At 41.6% G+C, this 23,004-nt stretch overlaps 1 protein-coding gene across 1 annotated transcript in view; it reads right to left on the bottom strand.

Moving 5' to 3' along the window:
* Positions 1–23,004, bottom strand: part of cntnap3 (contactin associated protein family member 3) — a 239,670-nt gene that overhangs the window by 170,744 nt on the left and 45,922 nt on the right. Inside the window, exon 2 of the mRNA XM_062023123.1 lies at positions 1,620–1,730. Coding sequence (XP_061879107.1) covers positions 1,620–1,730 — 111 coding nt within the window. The remainder of the gene's footprint in view (positions 1–1,619; positions 1,731–23,004) is intronic.

Here is a 23,004-nt window from a genome sequence, read left to right as displayed (position 1 = left end):
AGAGGCAACACAAAGCCTCCTCCTAATCTAACCACAAAGCAGCAAGGAAGCGGCAATGATGTCTTGTGCATTTTGACAGCATTTATCATCAATAAAAGGCAGCCTGGGGATCCACAAAGCAAACAAACACCCCAGTTTCCACCTTGGCTTGGCACAACTTAGTCCAGTTCTCCTGCAAATTCTCAGGAGCGATAAAGAGGAAATTAAGGTGAACGGGTGGGACCGGAGAGACATTGATTTTTGTCAAATTGCGGGTAATGCAGGAAGCTAAACAAGCAAATGGCAAGGCCGTTGTCCCCTGATGGAGAAAATGTGCTGGCAAAGCCATCCGGCGGCCGCCTAGCAGCATCAGCATCGATCTGACGTTTGTGTTTATGGCTCTTCTGCAGCACATAAAGCACTCTTTTTAAAATATGTCTGTTTAGCGTTGAGAAGTGGGCTTTCGAGAGGTCAATGATATGCTGGACTGACATACTTATGGACGGACACACATGGCAAAGTAAAAATACACCTCTCGAAGTCACATGACGACCGTGCCGTAAATACTGCGCCATACACACTGCAAAAAGTCAGTGTTCAAAGACAAGAAAAAAATATACAAAAATGAGGGGTATTTTACTTGAACTAAGCAAAATTATCTGCCAATAGAACAAGAAAATTTGGCTTGTCAAGACTTTCCAAAACAAGTAAAATTAGCAAACCTCAATGAACCCAAAAATACCTTAAAATAAGTATATACTCACTAATAACAAGTGCACTTTTCTTGGTAGAAAAAATATTAGACCTTTTTGCTCAATATGTAGAAAAATGTTCTTAAATGAAGTAAATGCTAGTGCCATTATCTTGACATAATGATATGCGCTCGGCATCATGATTTATTTTTTTTATGCTTAAAGTAAGAAATTATTACTTTAAAAAAGTAGTTTTAGGACCAAAACCCTTAAAACAAGTAAGACACTCTGACATAAAATCTGCTTAGTGAGAAGAATGATCTTATCAGACAGAAAATAAGCAAATATCACCCTTATTTGAGATATTTCATCTTACTTAGATTTCAGTTTTTGCAGTGTAAGCTGTACATCAAGCAAGAATCGGAAAGAATTCCATCTGAAAAGCTTCAAAAATGTGTCTCCTCAGTTCACAAACGTTTACTGAGTGTTGTTAAAAGGAAAGGCCATGTAACACAGTGGTAAAAATGCCCGTGCCAACTTTTGTGTTGCTGCCATTTAATTGTAAATTAGTAATTACTTTTAAAAAAATTAAGTTGTTTCTCAGTTCAAACATGAAATATCTTGTCTTTGCAGTCTATTCAATTGAATATAAGTTGAAAAGGATTTGCACATCATTGTATTCTGTTTTTATTTACGAATTACACAACATGACAACTTCACTGGTTTTGGGTTTTGTACTTTGAGAAACCCGTTATCTACATTTCAGGGACATTTACACCAGTGTGGGTGTTACTGGGAGCAAGGTGGGTGAAATGTCTTGCCCAAGGACACGACGGCGGTGACTAAGACGGCGAAAACTGATCATTGTGTTTCTTTACAAAGCAGCACGGCAATATTGACTATCATCAAGGTTGTTTTGGAGTCACCCGACATGAATGATGAGCTCACCGTCTCTCCTGTTGAGTTTGGCGAAGACCGGAGCGTGACTGCTGGACAGCTGGGATGAGCTGCGGAAGGCTGACGGCGGCAGATTGGACACCAACGCGCTGTCACAAACATCTGTGGACAGAAAACAAAGCATAGAGTAGTTATTAAGATATACAGTATATATATCATATTATATTCATTATATATTATATGGAAGTCTAATTGCATACTTCTAATTTTGTGGGAATAACTTTGGGAATGTTCCTGTTCTGTTCCCAAGTCCATAAAGGCAAGCCTGGAGGAACTTTCTCTCATATTGTTTGACCCTGCCACAGTTTGGAGGTCTGTTCAGGATGCATGTGGTCCCAAATATCTACTGGGACATCTCACCATGGGGCCTTGCAGGGTAAGTGCTCCAGTAGGGTTGTACGGTATTAGTATAGTACCGCGATACTAATTAATCATATTCGGTACCATACCGCCTCTGAAAAGTACCGGTCGCCCACCTCCCCCGCGTCCCCGTCGTGTCATGGCTGGTATACGAGCAGACGAGCATGTTCGGCAGCGCACAATCTCGGAGTACTTACAAGCAGACGCAGTGCGTAGACAGAAAAGGGAGAACGGACGCATATTGGCTTGAAAACTAACGATAAAGGTGAAGTTATAAACACTGAAACGCCCTCAGGGAGAGGTGCTTTAAGACATGGCTAGCTAGCTAGCGGCTAAAGTCCAGCTGCAGTCAGCAGGGTTTTAGCTACTTCTAAATCACTAATCCTGGTCTCCATGGCGACAAATAAAGTAAGTTTCTTACAAGTATCATCCCTGCAGGACGAGGAATAGCTAAACATGCTTCACTGCACACCGTAGCTCACCGGCGTCATTAAAAAAAAAAATCAAACAAATGCCATTGGTGGATCTACACCTGACATTCACTGTAATGATATCAAGTACAAGAGGGTATCAAGTCAATACTACTATGATTACATCGATATTTTTTATCGTCACAAAATCTTTTTTCCTTTTTAAAAAAAATGTATATTATGTTTATAAACTCAGGAAATACGTCCCTGGACACATGAGGACTTTGAATATGACCAATGTTTGATCCTGTATCGGATCGATAACTAAATGTGTGGTATCATCCAAAACGAATGTAAAGTATCCAAACAACAGAAGAATAAGTAGAGATGTCCGATAATGGCTTTTTTTGCCGATATCCGATATTCCGATATTGTCCAACTCTTAATTACCGATTCCGATATCAACCGATACCGGTATATACAGTCGTGGAATTAACACATTGTTATGCCTAATTTTGTTGTGATGCATTAAACAATGTAACAAGGTTTTCCAAAATAAATCAACTCAAGTTATGGAAAAAAATGCCAACATGGCACTGCCATATTTATTATTGAAGTCACAAAGTGCATTATTTTTTTCAACATGCCTCAAAACAGCAGCTTGGGATTTGGGACATGCTCTCACCTCAACAACGCCCACCTCAACTTCCTCATGCTCTCCCTGAGAGAGCATGAGGAAGTTGAGGTGGGCGGGGTTGGGGTGGGGGGGTGGGTAGCGGGGGGTGTATATTGTAGCGTCCCGGAAGTGTTAGTGCTGCAAGGGGTTCTGGGTATTTTTTCTGTTGTGTTTATGTTGTGTTACGGTGCGGATGTTCTCCCGAAATGTGTTTGTCATTCTTGTTTGGTGTGGGTTCACAGTGTGGCGCATATTTGTAACAGTGTTAAAGTTGTTTAAACGGCAACCCTCAGTGTGACCTGTATGGCTGTTGACCAAGTATGCCTTGCATTCACTTGTGTGTGTGAAAAGCCGTAGATATTATGTGACTGGGCCGGCACGCAAAGGCAGTGCCTTTAAGGTTTATTGGCGCTCTGTACTTCTCCCTACGTCCGTGTACACAGCGGCGTTTTAAAAAGTCATGAATTTTACTTTTTGAAACCGATTTCCGATATCACATTTTAAAGCATTTATCGTCCGATATTATCGGACATCCCTAAGAATAAGTGTTTATTACATTTTAACAGAAGTGTAGATAGAACATGTTACAATAGAAAGTAAGCAGATATTAACAGTAAATGAACAAGTAGATTAATAATCAATTTTTACAGCTTGTCCTTAATAGTGTTGACAAAATAATAGAATGATAAATGACACAATATGTTACTGCATATGTCAGCAGACTAAACTAGGAGCCTTTGTTTGTTTACTTACTACTAAAAGACAAGTTGTCTAGTATGTTCACTATTTTATTTAAGGACAAACTTGCAATAAGAAACATGTTTAATGTACCCTAAGATTTTTTGTTAAAATAAAGCCAATAATGCAATTTTTTGTGGTCCCTTTTATTCAGAAAAGTACCAAAATTATTCTGGCACCGGTACCAAAATATTGGTATCGGGACAACACTATGCTCCAGATAGTGGATGTGTGGATTGTTGTCTTTATCCCTGTGGACTACAATCTGCCTGCTGTCACTATGGGGGGAGGTAGCGCCCCCTGAGGTGAGTGAGAGCAGAGAGTGTGCAGGTCCACCGAGGAAACACTTCAGAGAAGAGAAGAAGAGCAGGAGGAAAAGAGCAGGTAGCCTTTAAGAGTCTCCGGAGAGTCTGAGCAGTGGAGCTCAACTCCGAGGAAGAAAAATGAAGCTAAACACTTGCTGGAGTCTGCAGACAGTCAACATGACCCCCGGCTAACTTCCAGGAATATTAAACTCCTGCACTTCTCATCCACAGTACATGCATTTTGTATTTCCGACCAGCTAACTCATCTTTTTCTGACATTTACAATTTAGCCCATGTCCAAAATATATACACTACCGTTCAAAAGTTTGGGGTCACATTGAAATGTCCTTATTTCTGAAGGAAAAGCACTTTAAACTAGTCTTAACTTTAAAGAAATGCACTCTATACATTGCTAATGTGGTAAATGACTATTCTAGCTGCAAATGTCTGCTTTTTGGTGCAATATCTACATAGGTGTATAGAGGCCCATTTCCAGCAACTATCACTCCAGTGTTCTAATGGTACAATGTGTTTGCTCATTGGCTCAGAAGGCTAATTGATGATTAGAAAACCCTTGTGCGATCATGTTCCCACATCCGAAAACAGTTGAGCTCGTTACAGAAGCTACAAAACTGACCTTCCTTTGAGCAGATTGAGTTTCTGGAGCATCACATTTGTGGGGTCAATTAAACGCTCAAAATGGCCAGAAAAAGAGAACTTTCATCTGAAACTCGACAGTCTATTCTTGTTCTTAGAAATGAAGGCTATTCCACTAAATTGTTTGGGTGACCCCAAACTTTTGAACGGTAGTGTGTATATATATATATATATATATGTATGTGTGGGAAAAAATCATAAGACTATTTCATCTCTACAGGCCTGTTTCATGAGGGGTTTCCTCAATCCTCAGTAGATTTTAATGGAAGCATTCACTGTTTATCATATACCGTCCAGAGTTGTCATCCCTCAACAAGCGCAGCGAAATTGTATCAACATGCCGTCACAGAAGGAAACACCTCCTAGGTAACACATGAGTCAATCACCACGCCCCCACGCCTGCCTGTACCCACCCGCTCTGTGCCCTATATAAACCATGGTATGTGAATGCTTCCATTAAAATCTCCTGAGGATTGAGGAAACCCCTCATGAAACAGGCCTGTAGAGATTAAATAGTCTTGTGATTTTTTCCCACACATACATATTACGCTCTACCACGGTATCGAGCACTATTTTTTGGATAATCTAATTAAGACATATATATATATATATGTATATATATATATTTAAAAAAAAAAGAAAGAACACATATCCTTGAAAACTGATTTCGACAATCATTTCAAAAGTAGCTTTCTGTGTTTGAGTGTGGACAAGGCGGGATTTTGTTGTATTTTCTTGTTTCCACTGGTGTTGTCCCGATACCAATATTTTGATACCGGTACCAAAATTATTTCGATACTTTTCGGTACTTTTCTAAATAAAGGGGACCACAAAAAATTGCATTGTCGGCTTTATTTTAACCAAAAAATCTTACGGTACATTAAACATGTTTCTTATTGCAAGTTTGTCCTTAAATAAAATAGTGAACATACAAGATAACTTGTCTTTTATTAGTAAGTAAGCAAACAAAGGCTCCTAATTTAGCTGCTGACATATGCAGTAACATATTGTGTCATTTTCCATTCTATTATTTTGTCAACATTATTAAGGACAAGTGGTAGAACATGAATTATTAATCTACTTGTTCATTTACTGTTAATATCTGCTTACTTTCTCTTTCAACATGTTCTATCTATACTTCTGTTAAAATGTAATAATCACTTATTCTTCTGTTGTTTGATACTTTACATTAGTTTTGGATGATACCACAATTTGGGTATCGATCCGATACTAAGTATCAATCAATCAATCAATGTTTACTTATATAGCCCTAAATCACGAGTGTCTCAAAGGGCTGCACAAGCCACAGCAGTAGTTACACGATCATACATTGGTCATATTCAAAGTCCTCATGTGTCCAGGGACATATTTCCTGACTTTATAAACATAATATACATTTTTAAAAAACGAAAGATGTTGGGATGCCAAAACATATTGACGTAATCATAGTAGTATCGACTATAGATACGCTCCTGTACTTGGTATCATTACAGTGGATGTTAGGTGTAGATCCACCAATGGCGTTTGTTTACAATTTGACGCCGGTGAGCTACGGTGTGTAGTGAAGCATGTTTAGCTATTCCTCGTCCTGCAGGGATGATACTTGTAAGAAACTTACTTTGTTGCCATGGAGACGAGGATTAGTGATTTAGAAGTAGCTAAAACACTGCCGACGGCGGATGGACGTTAGCCGCTAGCTAGCTAGCCACGTCCTAAAGCACCTCTTCCTGAGGGCGTTCCAGTGTTATAACTTCACCTTTATCGTTAGTTTTTAAGGCAAAATGCGTCCGTTCTCCCTTTTCTGTCTACACGCCGTGTCTGCTTGTAAGTACTCTGTGATTGTGCGCCGCCGAACATGCTCGTCTGCTCGTAAACCAACAATGACACGACGTGACGACGACAAGTTGTATTGATGTCTTGTGCCTTCTGAGCTGCGTAACCACAAGAAGGGATGAGTATTTGATCAAAATGAAAGCACCTTCCCTCTGTCATGTTATTAAATGAAAAGGTAAAAGTCAGAGACTTTGACTAGACTACTGAAAGCCACTACTACCGACCACGCAGTCTGATAGTTTATATATCAATGATGAAATCTTAACATTGCAACACATGCCAATATGGCCGGGTTAACTTATAAAGTGCAATTTTAAATTTCCCGCTAAACTTCCGGTTGAAAACGTCTATGTATGATGACGTATGCGCGTGACGTCAATCGTTGAAACGGAAGTATTCGGACACATTGTATCCAATACAAAAAGCTCGGTTTTCATCGCAAAATTCCACAGTATTCTGGACATCTGTGTTGGTGAATCTTTTGCAATTTGTTTAATGAACAATGAAGACTGCAAAGAAGAAAGCTGTAGGTGGGATCGGTGTATTAGCGGCTGGCTGCAGCAACACAACCAGGAGGACTTTGACTTGGACAGCAGACGCTCTATCCGACGCTAGCCGCCGACCGCATCTATGATCGGGTGAAGTCCTTCGTCGCTCCGTCGATCGCTGGAACGCAGGTGAGCACGGGTGTTGATGAGCAGATGAGGGCTGGCTGGCGTAGGTGGATAGCTAATGTTTTTAGCATAGCTCTGTGAGGTCCCGTTGCTAAGTTAGCTTCAATGGTGTCGTTAGCAACAGCATTGTTAAGCTTCGCCAGCCTGGAAAGCATTAACCGTGTAGTTACATGTCCATGGTTTAATAGTATTGTTGATTTTCTGTCCATCCTTCCAGTCAGGGGTTTATTTATTTTGTTTCTATCTGCAGTTAAGCCCGATGCTATCACGTTAGCTCCGTAGCTAAAGTGCTTCGCCGATGTATTGTCGTGGAGATAAAAGTCACCGTGAATGTCCATTTCGCGTTCTCGACTCTCATTTTCAAGAGGATATAGTATCCGAGGTGGTTTAAAATACAAATCCGTGATCCACAATAGAAAAAGGAGAGAGTGTGGAATCCAATGAGCCAGCTTGTACCTAAGTTACGGTCAGAGCGAAAAAAAGATGCGTCCTGCACTGCACTCTAGTCCTTCACTCTCACGTTCCTCATCCACGAATCTTTCATCCTGGCTCGAATTAATGGGGTAATCGTCGCTTTTTCGGTCCGAATCGCTCTCGCTGCTGGTGTAAACAATGGGGAAATGGGAGGAGCCTTTCAACCTGTGACGTCACGCTACTTCCGGTACAGGCAAGGCTTTTTTTTTATCAGCGACCAAAAGTTGCGAACTTTATCGTCGATGTTCTCTTACTAAATCCTTTCAGCAAAAATATGGCAATATCGCGAAATGATCAAGTATGACACATAGAATGGATCTGCTATCCCCGTTTAAATAAAAACATGTCATTTCAGTAGGCCTTTTTAAATTGTGTTATCTGTCTTAAAATAATCATTCTGTGTAAAAACGTAGTTTGGATCTGTAAGTACAATACAGCCCAAAACACGTGTCTCCTCATGAGCTAATCTGAACTCTGTCTCTGCATGATTCCTTGCTTCTTGTCTGATTAATATATGTCATCAGTGTTTGAACCTGATAGTGTTGTTCACTCTGAATAAATTAGACTTCATGAAAGCCAAACAAGGATGTGATCTTTCAACATTAAGGGATTAGGGTTCTACATTTAGACAGGAGCCTTCATTTCAGTATCAGAGATTATTACCTAAGCCAGGGGTCGGCAACCCGCGGCTCTAGAGCCGCATGCGGCTCTTTAGCGCTGCCCTAGTGGCTCTCAGGAGCTTTTTAAAAAATGTATGAAAAATGGAAAAAGTTTTTGTTTTAATATGGTTTCCGTAGGAGGACAAACATGACGCAAACCTCCCTAATTGTTATAAATCACACTGTTTATATTAAACATGCTTCACTGATTCGAGTATTTGGCGAGCGCCGTTTTGTCCTACTAATTTTGGCGGTCCTTGAACTCACCGTAGTTTGTTTACAAGTATAACTTTCTCCGACTTTCTCGGACGTGTTTTATGCCACTTCTTTTTCTGTCTCATTCTGTCCACCAAACTTTTAACGTTGTGCATGAGTGCACAAAGGTGAGCTTTGTTGATGTTATTGACTTGTGTGGAGTGCTAATCAGACATATTTGGTCACTGCATGACTGCAAGCTAATCGATGCTAACATGCTATTTAGGCTAGCTATATGTACATATTGCATCATTATGCCTCATTTGTAGCTATATTTGAGCTAATTTAGTTTCCTCTAAGTCATCTTAATTCAATTTATATCTCATGACACATGTACTATGGCTTTTAATTTTTTGCGGCTCCAGACAGATTTGTTTTTGTATTTTTGGTCCAATATGGCTCTTTCAACATTTTGGGTTGCCGACCCCTGACCTAAGCATAAAGCAACTGTATGGTAAAAAAAAATAACAAACTTTACTAGCTTATCAGACTTGTCAGCCATGTTTGTTTTTTTTTGCCTGCATTCACCTGGAAGTAGGGCGGTGTAGGCTGTCGCTGTGATATTTCCAACTTGCCTGCAGCGTGTAACATTATGTCTGCAAAAAAAAAAAAAGTACTACCCTGCTCATGTACTTTAAGGCTGGGAGAGGTCACGGAGGAGTCGTAGAAAAGTTTAGGAAGAGGACTTTCGAGTTGAACGGCGGGTCCATCCCATCAATACAGCGCGACTGACAGCAGCACCAGACATTAAAAATGAATCCGCCGAGCGTTTGAGGCTTCTGGAGGCACAATTAACCCCTCGCTAAACCCCTCATCCACCACTCCGACGCTGCACCCGGTCTAAAGAGAGCGAGGGCCCTCGGCTCATTGTCCGCTTCTTCTTCACGCCTTTTTGAATAACAAAGAGCTCGGAGGGTCCGTGGTGGGGAGGCGGGAACCCTGAATACAGATGAGCGCCATCCATCAGCTCAACAAACACAAGGTCCTGCACTTTAGCACTCTTTCAAACCCAAAAGCCCAAGAGTGCTTTGCTGCTTCTCAGTGAGAAAGCCCTGATGTTTTTTTTTTTTTTTTTTTCATTTTTTCACACATTCGGATCACGTCGGAATGTTGTTGTGGTTTCACTTGGCACCCGCTCAGGCAGAAACATCAATAAAACAACTTAGGCATGCACACAACTTCTCCCAGCACTTACTTTGTCACTTTTCCTGCTTGTAAACAACACTTCTGTCTTAACAACGTAACGCAAACACTGGCTTTTAATCAAGACTGCATGGATCCAGACTGAAGACCGAGTTCAGCTAAAAGGGTAAAAATATGCACATTTGTATTCAGTATTTGAGACGATATGTTAGTGTCCACAGTGTGACTTGTCTTTCTCTGGGAAAAAATACAAATAAACAGCATAACAAGAATATAGACATATGATCAAATATATACATAAGTCCTCTATAGCAGTGGTCCCCAACCTTTTTGTAGCTGGGGACCGGTCAATGCTTGGGGGGGATGGGGATTTTTTTTTTTTTTTTTTTTTTTTTTTTTTTAAATAAAGAAATACAATCATGTGTGCTTACGGACTGTATCCCTGCAGACTGTATTAATGTATATTGATATGTAATGTATATATTGTGTTTTTTATGTTGATTTAATTTAAAAAAAAAACATTTTTTTTTTTTTTTTTTTTTTTTTTTAATTTCTTGTTTTTTATGTTGATTTAATTTAAAAAAAAAATTTTTTATTTTTTTTAATTTTTTAAATTTTTTTTTAATTTCTTGTGCGGCCGCGGCCAGGTGGTTGGGGACCACTGCTCTATAGAATATGTGGTGATGGTTCCAGAATATATTTCTATTGGACAAAGACAGGCCCTATTTGTCATGATCTGGCAGCCTGTCTGCTTTTTGTCGCTGTGCCTGGTTTCTGGGTCACGGGGCTGAGCCACACACCTGATCTATAGGTCGTGAGTTCAAGTCATACCGAAGACTATAAAAATGGGACCCATTACCTCCCTGCTTGACACTCAGCATCAAGGGTTGGAATTGGGGGTTAAATCACCAAAAATGATTCCCGGGCGTGGCCACCGCTGCTGCTCACTGCTCCCCTCACCTCCCAGGGGGTGATCCAGGGTGATGGGTCAAATGCAGAGACTAATTTCACCACACCTCGTGTGTGTGTGACAATCATGGGTACTTTAACGTAACTTTTATTATTTCTTTGATTCAATAGCGTTTCTCACCTTCTCTATAGGTGCTGGTATTCGCAACTTTCTTTGGCCCCGTGATAGATTATTTTGCACTCGTTCTCAATAATAAAAAAAAAGCAAAGAGAATGAGTCACAATGTGTGGATTTATTGTTTGAATGCTCGATTCCACGAAATGATACGTGGGCAAACGAATAAGTTTGTTATAAGCAATGTTTGGCCGTACGATAATCCAATCCAATCCTATAGCACAGTGGTCCCCAACCACCGGTACCGGTCCGCGGACCGATTGGTGCCGGGCCGCACAAGAAATAAATCAACATAAAAAACACAATATATACATTATATATCAATATAGATCAATACAGTCTGCAGGGATACAGTCCGTAAGCACACATGATCTGGAGCCCTCTACTTTGTTGTTAACGTAACACACTTGTTTTGGCACTCGCATGTATTAGACCTTAGATTGTGCGAGTGTACCTAATAAATGTGGGATCTGAGCCGAGGATGTCGCTGTGGCTTGTGCAGCCCTTTGAGACACTCGCGATTTAGGGCTATATAAGTAGAGATGTTCGATAATGATAATGACGATATCCGATATTCCAATATTGTCCAACTCTTAATTACCGATACCGATATCAACCGATACTGATATATACAGTCGTGGAATTAACACATTATTATGCCTAGTTTAGTTGTGATGCCCCGCTGGATGCATTAAACAATGTAACAAGGTTTTCCAAAATAAATCAACTCAAGTTATGGAGATAAATGCCAACATGGCACTGCCATATTTATTATTGAAGTCACAAAGTGCATTATTTTTTTTTAACATGCCTCAAAACAGCAGCTTGGAATTTGGGACATGCGGAGGTTGAGGTGGACGGGTTGAGGGGGGGCGGGGTTTGGGGTAGGGGGTAGCGGGGGGGGGGGTGTATATTGTAGCGTCCCGGAAGAGTTAGTGCTGCAAGGGGTTCTGGGTATTTGTTCTGTTGTGTTTATGTTGTGTTACGGTGCGGATGTTCTCCCGAAATGTGTTTGTCATTCTTGTTTGGTGTGGGTTCACAGTGTGGCGCATATTTGTAACAGTGTTAAAGTTGTTTATACGGCCACCCTCAGTGTGACCTGTATGGCTGTTGACCAAGTATGCATGGCATTCACTTGTGTGTGTGAAAAGCCGTAGATATTATGTGACTGGGCCGGCACGCAAAGGCAGTGCCTTTAAGGTTTATTGGCGCTCTGTACTTCTCCCTACGGCCGTGTACACAGCGGCGTTTTAAAAAGTCATACATTTTACTTTTTGAAACTGATACCGATAATTTTGAAACCGATACCGATAATTTCCGATATTACATTTTAAAGCATTTATCGGAGTCCGATATTATCGGACATCTCTATATATAAGTAAACTTTGATTGATTGATTGATGGATGGACTAAGTGTCCTGTGAGTGTGAAATGGTCATTGCATCATAGCTGCAAGAAGCAAACCCAAGAAGGCAGCGGAGTTAGCGGGACTTATCTTTAGCGACGGCGCTAGCAGCTAAGATTTTGCGTAGGCGTGTCCCCCCGCATCATCTGAATTCTCTGCGTGTGGATGGAACAAGCTGATTAAGACCGTTGCATTATTCAACAGGAGCCGTCGTGTGTGTTCCAAAGCTGCCAGTGGACAACTTGTTAATTGATTAATTGAAATGCAGAGCCGTTGCGCAGCGCTAACAAATACCCCGAAGGTGAGGACATGGCGGGCACACTCGCCTCCTTGTTTCATTAACGGCGCTTTAACACGTAATTAGCGGCGAAGGCTTGAGAGGCCCACAGCTGAGAGCATCTCCAAGCTCTCCACCGGCTTCAACCAGATACTCTCTTCAGCTGAGCATCCTAAATGGTTGGGGGGGAAAAAAATTGGGTCGTATATTTAACAACAAAACGAGGAGTTTGCGCACTTTGAAATTCTGCTAACATTTTAGTGGAATTAACGACTGCAACCATCTAATGGCAGATTTTAGCTAATGTTTGTCCAGATAGTCTTTGCAACCTTGAAGTGCAATGGTGCAGCACGAGGACCGATGTTCCCACTAGGATTCAAACGCAATTAGCAAAGAAGGGTGACTTACAGCACGCTGCATTATTTCTCTATTAGCATTCCATTAGGAGCGTTTTTTTTTGTATTTAATTCACCCTGCGTCTTAATGTCCTAATGTCGCAGCCATGCATGGCAAACATTTGCAAAATGATCTTAATGAGGAAAACAACACGTTTATTTTTCAGTGTGATGCCTGTCACGATCAGGCTAATGTGCAGCTTTTCTTCCTCCACTGACAACTACACATAAAAAAGTGACGGCATTCATCAATTACAACTGCAAAAAATAATCCTTTTTATTGAAGATCCACATAAAAAAAAAACCCACAATAAATGATCAAAGAAATACATTACACCTCAGCTTTCACTTAACCCTTGTGTAATGTTCATATTGTTGTTACTCAGCTAGCGTTTGTGGGTCCGATGGACCCGTTGCATTTTGTGGCTTTTAATGCCTCACAATCAAACACTTTTTGTCAAGACGTGGACTATGGGTTGTTTGTTTTCCCGAGTTGCCAAGGAAAGTTGGACTGGACATGGCGTGAAGGTAAAGACATTACCGTAATTTCCGGACTATAAGCCGCACCAGCTAAATTTAGGGGAAAATACAGATTGCTCCATTTATAAGCCGCACCCGACTATAAGCCGCAGGGTTTTGATGTGTAATTACCGTAGTATATAGGGGTTCCTGCTACCACGGAGGGGAATGTCGGGACAGAGATGACTATTTGGGAACGCAAAGCGTCCCATTTATTAACAATAAATCTTTCAATCATTCAATCAAACTTTCACATCTTTGACATGGCGAACAGCATTAATGCAGAGTACAAATAATAAAACGGTGCAAAGTAATACAAAGTGCTCGCCTGTACGTTATCAAAATAACCAGCCTACCGGTATATGAAAAGTCAGTCTTTAATCATTGTGTCATCGTCTTCCTCCTGCGTACTAAAACCACCGAAATCCTCTTCGTCGGTGCCGGAGAAGAACAGGCCGTATATAAGCCGCACCCTTGTATAAGCCGCAGAGACCAGAACGAGGGGGAAAAGTAGCGGCTTATAGTCCGGAAATTACGGTATTTATTTTTAACACTAACAAAAGGTACAAAACTAAAGGCGCACACAAAGGCGGAGAACAAACTTGACTAATGAAACAAAAACTAGCACTTGGGCAAAAAACTATGAACATGAAACAAATAAACACTGACTGTGACAAGAATATAGACAGAACTCACTTGGCATGGAACTATGGTAGCATGGGTAACATGGGTAGCAGAAGTCAAACAGAGTTAATGTCGCCAGGCTGACTTCCTGGCAACTATCGGATTAAATAGTCTTGAACATTATTAATGACAGGTGTGTGAGTCCAATTGAATTAGGTGTGTGACATGAGGACAGGTGAAAACTAATGGGTTGTCATGGAAACAAAACAAACAAGAGTGCACAAAGAGTCCAAAAACCAAACCGAACATAACCAAAACAAAACATGATCACACAGATATGACACTTTTATGTTAAAATACTGAACAGATGTTTACCTTATCCCAATAAACATCTGTTCAGTATTTTAACTGAAAAGTGTTTGATTGTGAGGCATTAAAAGCCACAAAATGCAACGGGTACATCAGACCCACAAACGCTGGCTGAGTAACAACAATATGAACGTTGCACGGAAAATTTCTCTGCCAGTTTCTGCATCCCACAGGGATTCTTCTTTTGTGTTTCTGCACCTGCGGTTCCCACACAAGGTTGCAACATTGTTTGTCAACACTGTCTGCTCTCATTTTCTCGCACATTTGACCCTCTGATGTTCTGTGTACCTACACTCTGTCCTCCTCCTGTCTAGGCCTGGTGTGTGTGTGTGTGTGTGTGTGTGTGTGTGTGTGTGTGTGTGTGTGTGTGTGTGTGTGTGTGTGTGTGTGTGTGTGTGTGTGTGTGTGTGTGTGTGTGTGTGTGTGTGTGTGTGTGTGTGTGTGTGTGTGTGTGTGTGCACTTGTCTCACCATCCTTGTGTGGACATACACTTGACAAACCACCCTTTCTGTGAGGACCTTTTGACTTGTGAGGACATTTGCCTGGTCCTCACAACTACAGAAGTAAACTTCTTTTTTTTAACTTTGTGTTTTTTACATTCTGAAGTGAGGTTGCAACTCTCTACTCCCATCTAGTGCTAGATATATGTTTTTCATCATTCTAGCTATAGTGGAAAGGGGGGCCCTCACAAAGTAGGCGAGTATGTGTGTGTGTGTGTGTGTGTGTGTGTGTGTGTGTGTGTGTGTGTGTGTGTGTGTGTGTGTGTGTGTGTGTGTGTGTGTGTGTATGTGTGTGTGTGTGTGTGTGTGTGTGTGTGTGTGTGTGTGTGTGTGTGTGTGTGTGTGTGTGTGTGTGTGTGTGTGTGTGTGTGTGTGTGTGTGGTACACAGAATATCAATTTCCACACTTCTATTAGCCCCGGGTCCAGTGTACCCGGACATCTTATATGTAATAGAAATGTGTAGGGGGGGTGTATGGTGTGTGGTCATTAAATATGTATTCTGATACATGTTCTTCACAGAAAATGAGCCAAAGTCAGTGAGTCTCAGTTTGAAAAATGCATTAATTGTATCATTTTTCTTTTAATAAAAAAATGAAAGCGGGTCCCACAGACCCGAACACCACACAACGGTTAAGGGCGCAGTTGGGAGAGTGGCCGTGCCAGCAACCTGGGGGTTCCTGGTTCGATCCCCAGCTTCTACCAACCTCGTCACGTCCGTTGTGTCCTTGAGCAAGACACTTCACCCTTGCTCCTGATGGGTCGTGGTTAGCGCCTTGCATGGCAGCTCCTGCCATCAGTGTGTGGATGTGTGTGTGAATGGGTGAATGTGGAAATAGAACGTTGTGATATGTTTTTGAAATGAATGCCAGATGTTTAAAATGAGCAAAATACATAAATATTAACAATGATATTATGAAGGTTGTTGTTACTACATTACATATATTCTTACAGTGTGTATATAAAACCTTATTGGAGGTGTTTGGATGTTTTTTAAGCGTTGCATTGTAAGTAGACTTTTGCTCGCATTTGTTTACTTGTCAGAAGGTATGACAAAAGAAAAACGTATGTGTTCTTGTCTTATACCCAACTCTCTCGTTTGAGTCACACATTAAGAGTGTTACTAAAACGGCCTTCTTTCATCTCCGTAATATCGCTGAAATTCGTTCCATCTTGTCCACTAGCGACGCTGAGATCATTATTCATGCGTTCGTTACGTCTCGTCTCGATTACTGTAACGTATTATTTTCGGGCCTCCCTATGTCTAGCATTAAAAGATTACAGTTGGTACAAAATGCGGTTGCTAGACTTTTGACAAAAACAAGAAAGTTTGATCATATTACGCCAATACTGGCTCACTTGCACTGGCTTCCTGTGCACTTAAGATGCGACTTTAAGGTTTTACTACTTACGTATAAAATACTACACGGTTTAGCTCCAGCCTATCTCGCCGATTGTATTGTACCATATGTCCCGACAAGAAATCTGCGTTCAAAGAACTCCGGCTTATTAGTGATTCCCAGAGCCAAAAAAAAGTCTGCGGGCTATAGAGCGTTTTCTATTCGGGCTCCAGTACTATGGAATGCCCTCCCGGTAACAGTTAGAGATGCTACCTCAGTAGAAGCATTTAAGTCCCATCTTAAAACTCATTTGTATAATCTAGCCTTTAAATAGACCCCCCTTTTTTAGACCAGTTGATCTGCCGTTTCTTTTCTTCTCTCCTCTTCTCCCCTGTCCCTTGCGAGGGGGAGTTGCATAGGTCCGGTGGCCATGGATGAAGTGCTGGCTGTCCAGAGTCGGGACCCCGGGTGGACCACTAGCCTGTGCATCGGTTGGGGACATCTCTGCGCTGCTGACCCGTCTCCGCTCGGGATGGTTTCCTGTTGGCCCCGCTGTGGACTGGACTCCCGCTGATGTGTTGGATCCACTGTGGACTGGACTTTCACAATATTATGTCAGACCCACTCGACATCCATTGCTTTCGGTCTCCCCTAGAGGGGGGGGTTACCCACATATGCGGTCCTCTCCAAGGTTTCTCATAGTCATTCACCGACGTCCCACTGGGGTGAGTTTTTCCTTGCCCGTATGTGGGCTCTGTACCGAGGATGTCGTTGTGGCTTGTACAGCCCTTTGAGACACTTGTGATTTAGGGCTATATAAATAAACATTGATTGATTGATTGATTGATTCATATAAGGATTGTGAATGATAGGCAAAAAAAAGTGTAGTTCCCCTTTAAAACTGCAACCTTCTTGCTGCATTTTAGCACTAATACAATCTCTATGGAACATTCCAGATTAGATCATGGGCCTCGCTCACTTGCTTCACACTAACATGGACCATTAAGTGCAGGACAGGTACAGGAAGTGTGGAAGGTGATAAAGGATACTCGCCTTTGAACTGGGGAATGGAAAAAGCAATCCAACGCGGATGAGGAAGGGTGAGCCACCAAGATGATGAACAGACAGAAAAAGCTTAAAAAGAGTTTGGCTCTGTAAACTGAGCCATGATGATGGATTGATTTATTATCCAAAAGGATCATTTGAGCCGCAAGAACCTGCTGGGGAGTGGATATCCTTTCAATGGAAGAGCTAAGTGCTAAATCTACACAACACACACACACACCACAAATTGGCCCTAGTGTGTGAATGTGAGTGTGAATGTTGTCGGTCTATCTGTGTTGGCCCTGTGATGAGGTGGCGACTTGTCCAGGGTAAACCCTGCCTACCGCCCGAATGCAGCTGAGATAGGCTCCAGCATCCCCCATGACCCCGAAAGGGACAAGCGGTAGAAAATGGATAAATGGACATGTAAATGGAATTCCTGGATGTTCTTTTAGAGGCTCCGCTTTTTAAAGTTAAAGTACCAATGATAGTCACACACACACTAAGTGTGGCGAAATTATTCTCTGCATTTTACCCATCACCCTTGATCACCCCCTGGGAGGTGAGGGGAGCAGTGGGCAGCAGCGCCCGGGAATCATTTTTGGTGATTTAACCCCCAATTCCAACCCTTGATGCTGAGTGCCAAGCAGGGAGGTAATGGGTCCCATTTTTATAGTCTTTGGTTTGAACTCACGACCTACCGATCTCAGGGCGGACACTCTAATCACTAGGCCACTGAGTAGGTGGCCTATAGTGATCTGATTGTTTGAATTGATTGAAACTTGTATTAGTAGATTGCACAGTGAAGTACATATTCCGTACAATTGACCACTAAATGGTAACACCCGAATAAGTTTTTCAACTTGTTTAAGTCGGGGTCCACGTAAATCAATTCATGGTAACATCAACAGATCATTAGAGGACCTTTGATCTGTTGTCTCAATTGTTAAGCTATTTATTTACTTTTTCGAATGCATAAATATGAATGGTCTCATTCATCCAGGTCATCGTAATCTCAGGGCATTCAATCGATCGCAACTGGACTGTTTGTATCAGAAGACGTTTCGCCTCTCATCCGAGTAGACTTCATCAGTTCGTGCTCATAGACTTTTGGTCAGATTTAGTCTAGCGGCTGGTGCCAGAACCCCAAATGTTTATACTCCAAAACCAGGAGGGTGTGCCTGGGTAAGGATGGTTTTGCCCTATAGAGGCTTTGCAGTCACGCGATTGTATCACGTGACTTTGTGTTATGCCGCCATCTTGCCGGTCAACCGGTCAGCTCGTTCCTACGTGTTCGTACAGATTCAGTTTGATTTCTGCGCTACATTTTCACCGATTTCATCCGAATTATGGCTGATTTGCTATCCAATGAAGTTGTGCATTTGGATGAAGAGTCCAAGAAACGTTACCGAGAGAAGTTGAACCTTGTTGGCACAACGGATCCGTACCTTTTTCCGAGAAGCATGCTAAAATCACCTGAGCATTTTGCAACAGCCGACCAACCTGATCTCTCATATTCAGTCATTTATAATTACCTCGTCGATTCACCATCTCCGTACTGATTGATTGATTGATTGATTGAGACTTTTATTAGTAGGTTGCACAGTGAAGTACATATTCCGTACAATTGACCACTAAATGGTAACACCCGAATAAGTTTTTCAACTTGTTTAAGTCGGGGTCCACTTAAATCAATTCATGGTAACATCAACAGATCATTAGAGGACCTTTGATCTGTTGTCTCAATTGTTAAGCTATTTATTTACTTTTTCGAATGCATAAATATGAATGGTCTCATTCATCCAGGTCATCGTAATCTCAGGGCATTCAATCGATCGCAACTGGACTGTTTGTATCAGAAGACGTTTCGCCTCTCATCCGAGTAGACTTCATCAGTTCGTGCTCATAGACTTTTGGTCAGATTTAGTCTAGCGGCTGGTGCCAGAACCCCAAATGTTTATACTCCAAAACCAGGAGGGTGTGCCTGGGTAAGGATGGTTTTGCCCTATAGAGGCTTTGCAGTCACGCGATTGTATCACGTGACTTTGTGTTATGCCGCCATCTTGCCGGTCAACCGGTCAGCTCGTTCCTACGTGTTCGTACAGATTCAGTTTGATTTCTGCGCTACATTTTCACCGATTTCATCCGAATTATGGCTGATTTGCTATCCAATGAAGTTGTGCATTTGGATGAAGAGTCCAAGAAACGTTACCGAGAGAAGTTGAACCTTGTTGGCACAACGGATCCGTACCTTTTTCCGAGAAGCATGCTAAAATCACCTGAGCATTTTGCAACAGCCGACCAACCTGATCTCTCATATTCAGTCATTTATAATTACCTCGTCGATTCACCATCTCCGTACTGATTGATTGATTGATTGATTGAGACTTTTATTAGTAGGTTGCACAGTGAAGTACATATTCCGTACAATTGACCACTAAATGGTAACACCCGAATAAGTTTTTCAACTTGTTTAAGTCGGGGTCCACTTAAATCAATTCATGGTAACATCAACAGATCATTAGAGGACCTTTGATCTGTTGTCTCAATTGTTAAGCTATTTATTTACTTTTTCGAATGCATAAATATGAATGGTCTCATTCATCCAGGTCATCGTAATCTCAGGGCATTCAATCGATCGCAACTGGACTGTTTGTATCAGAAGACGTTTCGCCTCTCATCCGAGTAGACTTCATCAGTTCGTGCTCATAGACTTTTGGTCAGATTTAGTCTAGCGGCTGGTGCCAGAACCCCAAATGTTTATACTCCAAAACCAGGAGGGTGTGCCTGGGTAAGGATGGTTTTGCCCTATAGAGGCTTTGCAGTCACACGATTTTATCACGTGACTTTGTGTTATGCCGCCATCTTGCCGGTCAACCGGTCAGCTCGTTCCTACGTGTTCGTACAGATTCAGTTTGATTTCTGCGCTACATTTTCACCGATTTCATCCGAATTATGAGTGATTTGCTATCCAATGAAGTTGTGCATTTGGATGAAGAGTCCAAGAAACGTTACCGAGAGAAGTTGAACCTTGTTGGCACAACGGGTCCGTACCTTTTACCGAGAAGCATGCTAAAATCACCTGAGCATTTTGCAACAGCCGACCTGCCTGATCGCTCATATCCAGACATTTATAATTACCTCGTCGATTCACCATCTCCGTACTGATTGATTGATCGATTGATTGATTGAGACTTTTATTAGTAGGTTGCACAGTGAAGTACATATTCCGTACAATTGACCACTAAATGGTAACACCCGAATAAGTTTTTCAACTTGTTTAAGTCGGGGTCCACTTAAATTGATTCATGATACAGATATATACTATCATGTATACTATCATCATAATACAGTCATCAAACAAGATAATCACATTGAATTATTTACATTATTTACAATCAGGGGTGTGGCGGGGGGGGGGGGAGGATATGGACATCAAGTAGTGGACATAGAGAGAGAGAGAGAGAGAGAGAGAGAGAGAGAGAGAGAGAGAGAGAGAGAGAGAGAGAGAGAGAGAGAGAGAGAGAGAGATCAGAAGGCATAAGAAAAAGAAAAAGTATCTGCATTTGATTGTTTACATTTGATTATTAGCAATCCGGGGAGGGTGTTAGTTTAGGGTTGTAGCTGCCTGGAGGTGAACTTTTATTGCGGTTTTGAAGGAGGATAGAGATGCCCTTTCTTTTATACCTGTTGGGAGCGCATTCCACATTGATGTGGCATAGAAAGAGAGTGAGTTAAGACCTTTGTTAGTTCGGAATCTGGGTTTAACGTGGTTACTGGAAAGGACCTTAAGGCATACAAGAGTCTGGATGCCTACAAGTATTTTACAGCAGGTTTTGTGCATGATGGGCTGATATGGCAGATTCCAAACAAGAATCGATTTCTTCTCATGACCAAGGTAAGGAAAAAGCACACACAGAAGAGACTACTGTCTGTTTACAAATCCGCGTGGCAGTAACAGTGTGATTGTGGTGAATAGTTTGTTTACATACCTGATATGAAGTGTTCATTGCATATCCTTGTGTAAATCGTAGGTTCCCATCGTTCACGACAAATCGCCGCGATCCATTTATCGCGTTTTTTGATGTTTGCCGGGAATCTATAGAAGCTAAGATTTGGTTTATCGCCTCGTCTATTGCTACATCCAACAGCACAGCAGGTTTCCGGCATTTCCAAGCTCAAATAGCAGCAGATCTAACAAGAAAGCGTGTGTGAGTCGTTGACCGGCACTGAACTGGTGGCCGTGGCTGATGACGTCAGCTGCAAAGCCTCTATTGTAGTGAGAAAAACAACGGTTGAAATGCAAACAAACAATCCAACTGTCAAAGCTAACGACAGTCGTTGAAGTGTAATTTCCCCTCATTAGTACTGAAGTATTGTGTGGCAGAACGATTGTTCTGGATCGACTACTACCAGTCCAAAAGAGTCAAAATCACCCACGTTAGCATTCCATTCAGTTGCAAACAAATGGCATAAATGGCATTCTAGAGTAGCTCTGACTAATCTAAGTCTATGAGCACGAACTGATGAAGCCTACTCGGATGAGAGGAGAAACGTCTTCTAAGACAAACCAAACAGTCCAGTTGCGATGGATTGAATGCCATGAGATAACAAAAATAAATTTAAAAGCCAAGCATTTGTTCTTGTCTTACATAAGGATTTTGGGCATAAGGATTGTGAATGATAAACAGTACATCTATTTCCAATTTGTGCGTATTTCCAGTATGACTGATCTGATACTATGGTCAGAGTGCAGAAGCGTTACTCCAGTAACAGAATCTACAAAAAATTAGCGAAGATAGTTGGAGCGGAATATTGAAAGTAGCCGAATTTGTGGCATTTTGTGATGTTTTCACATACTTTGCTTCATGGCTACAAAGGAACACAATTAAACATGTCAACTTGTTTTTCCACTCTATTGGTACTTTAAATAAAGAAGCACGACGCAACTTGTCAACCTTCATAACATATCTTCATAACTTTTGGGATGACACATGGCCTTACAATTAGTTGAAAGATCATTCGTTAAAAAGAAGCAAGTCAATGTGAACGCTTACGTGCAATTACTGCTATCATGGCAGAAGCTTCCAAACGGAAAAAAAGAAAAAGTCGTCTGAGGAGACAAATAAAGAAAAAGGGCGGCTACCCGGGTAAAAGAACAGTCGGGGATCAATATTGGCCCGGCTTTCACTCGCTGGCGTGGGCTGAAAGACGAGGAGGGATTTCAGACAGATGCTATCTTTTTTTTTTTTTTTTTTTTTTTTTTTTTTTTAATGTCCTGTCCAGCTCCTCAGGCAAATCATATAGTTGATGTAGATGCCCGTATCGGCTGTTCAGATTTACTTTACAAAAGAGAAGTGTAGGATACTTCTCTTGTTGCCTTATTTGTCCATCCATTTTCTACCGCTTATTCCCTTCGGGGTCGCGGGGGGCGCTGGAGCCTATCTCAGCTACAATCGGGCGGAATTTGTTTTTGACTTCATGAAATGTATTTATATTATCATTTGGTGCAGCCGGGCCGGAGCAGGAGGGGATAGAAAGAGAGAAAAAGGAAGACAGAGGGGGGAATTGTGGGGACAAGAGGGGGATTAGACAGAGAGACAAAAACAACAACAGCAAACACAACAACAACAACAA

The sequence above is a fragment of the Entelurus aequoreus genome, linkage group LG16 (assembly GCF_033978785.1).
Source record: "Entelurus aequoreus isolate RoL-2023_Sb linkage group LG16, RoL_Eaeq_v1.1, whole genome shotgun sequence".
NCBI lineage: Eukaryota > Metazoa > Chordata > Actinopteri > Syngnathiformes > Syngnathidae > Entelurus > Entelurus aequoreus.
Note: the sequence above shows the minus strand (reverse complement) of the source record. Positions and strands in the feature narration are given on the sequence as shown.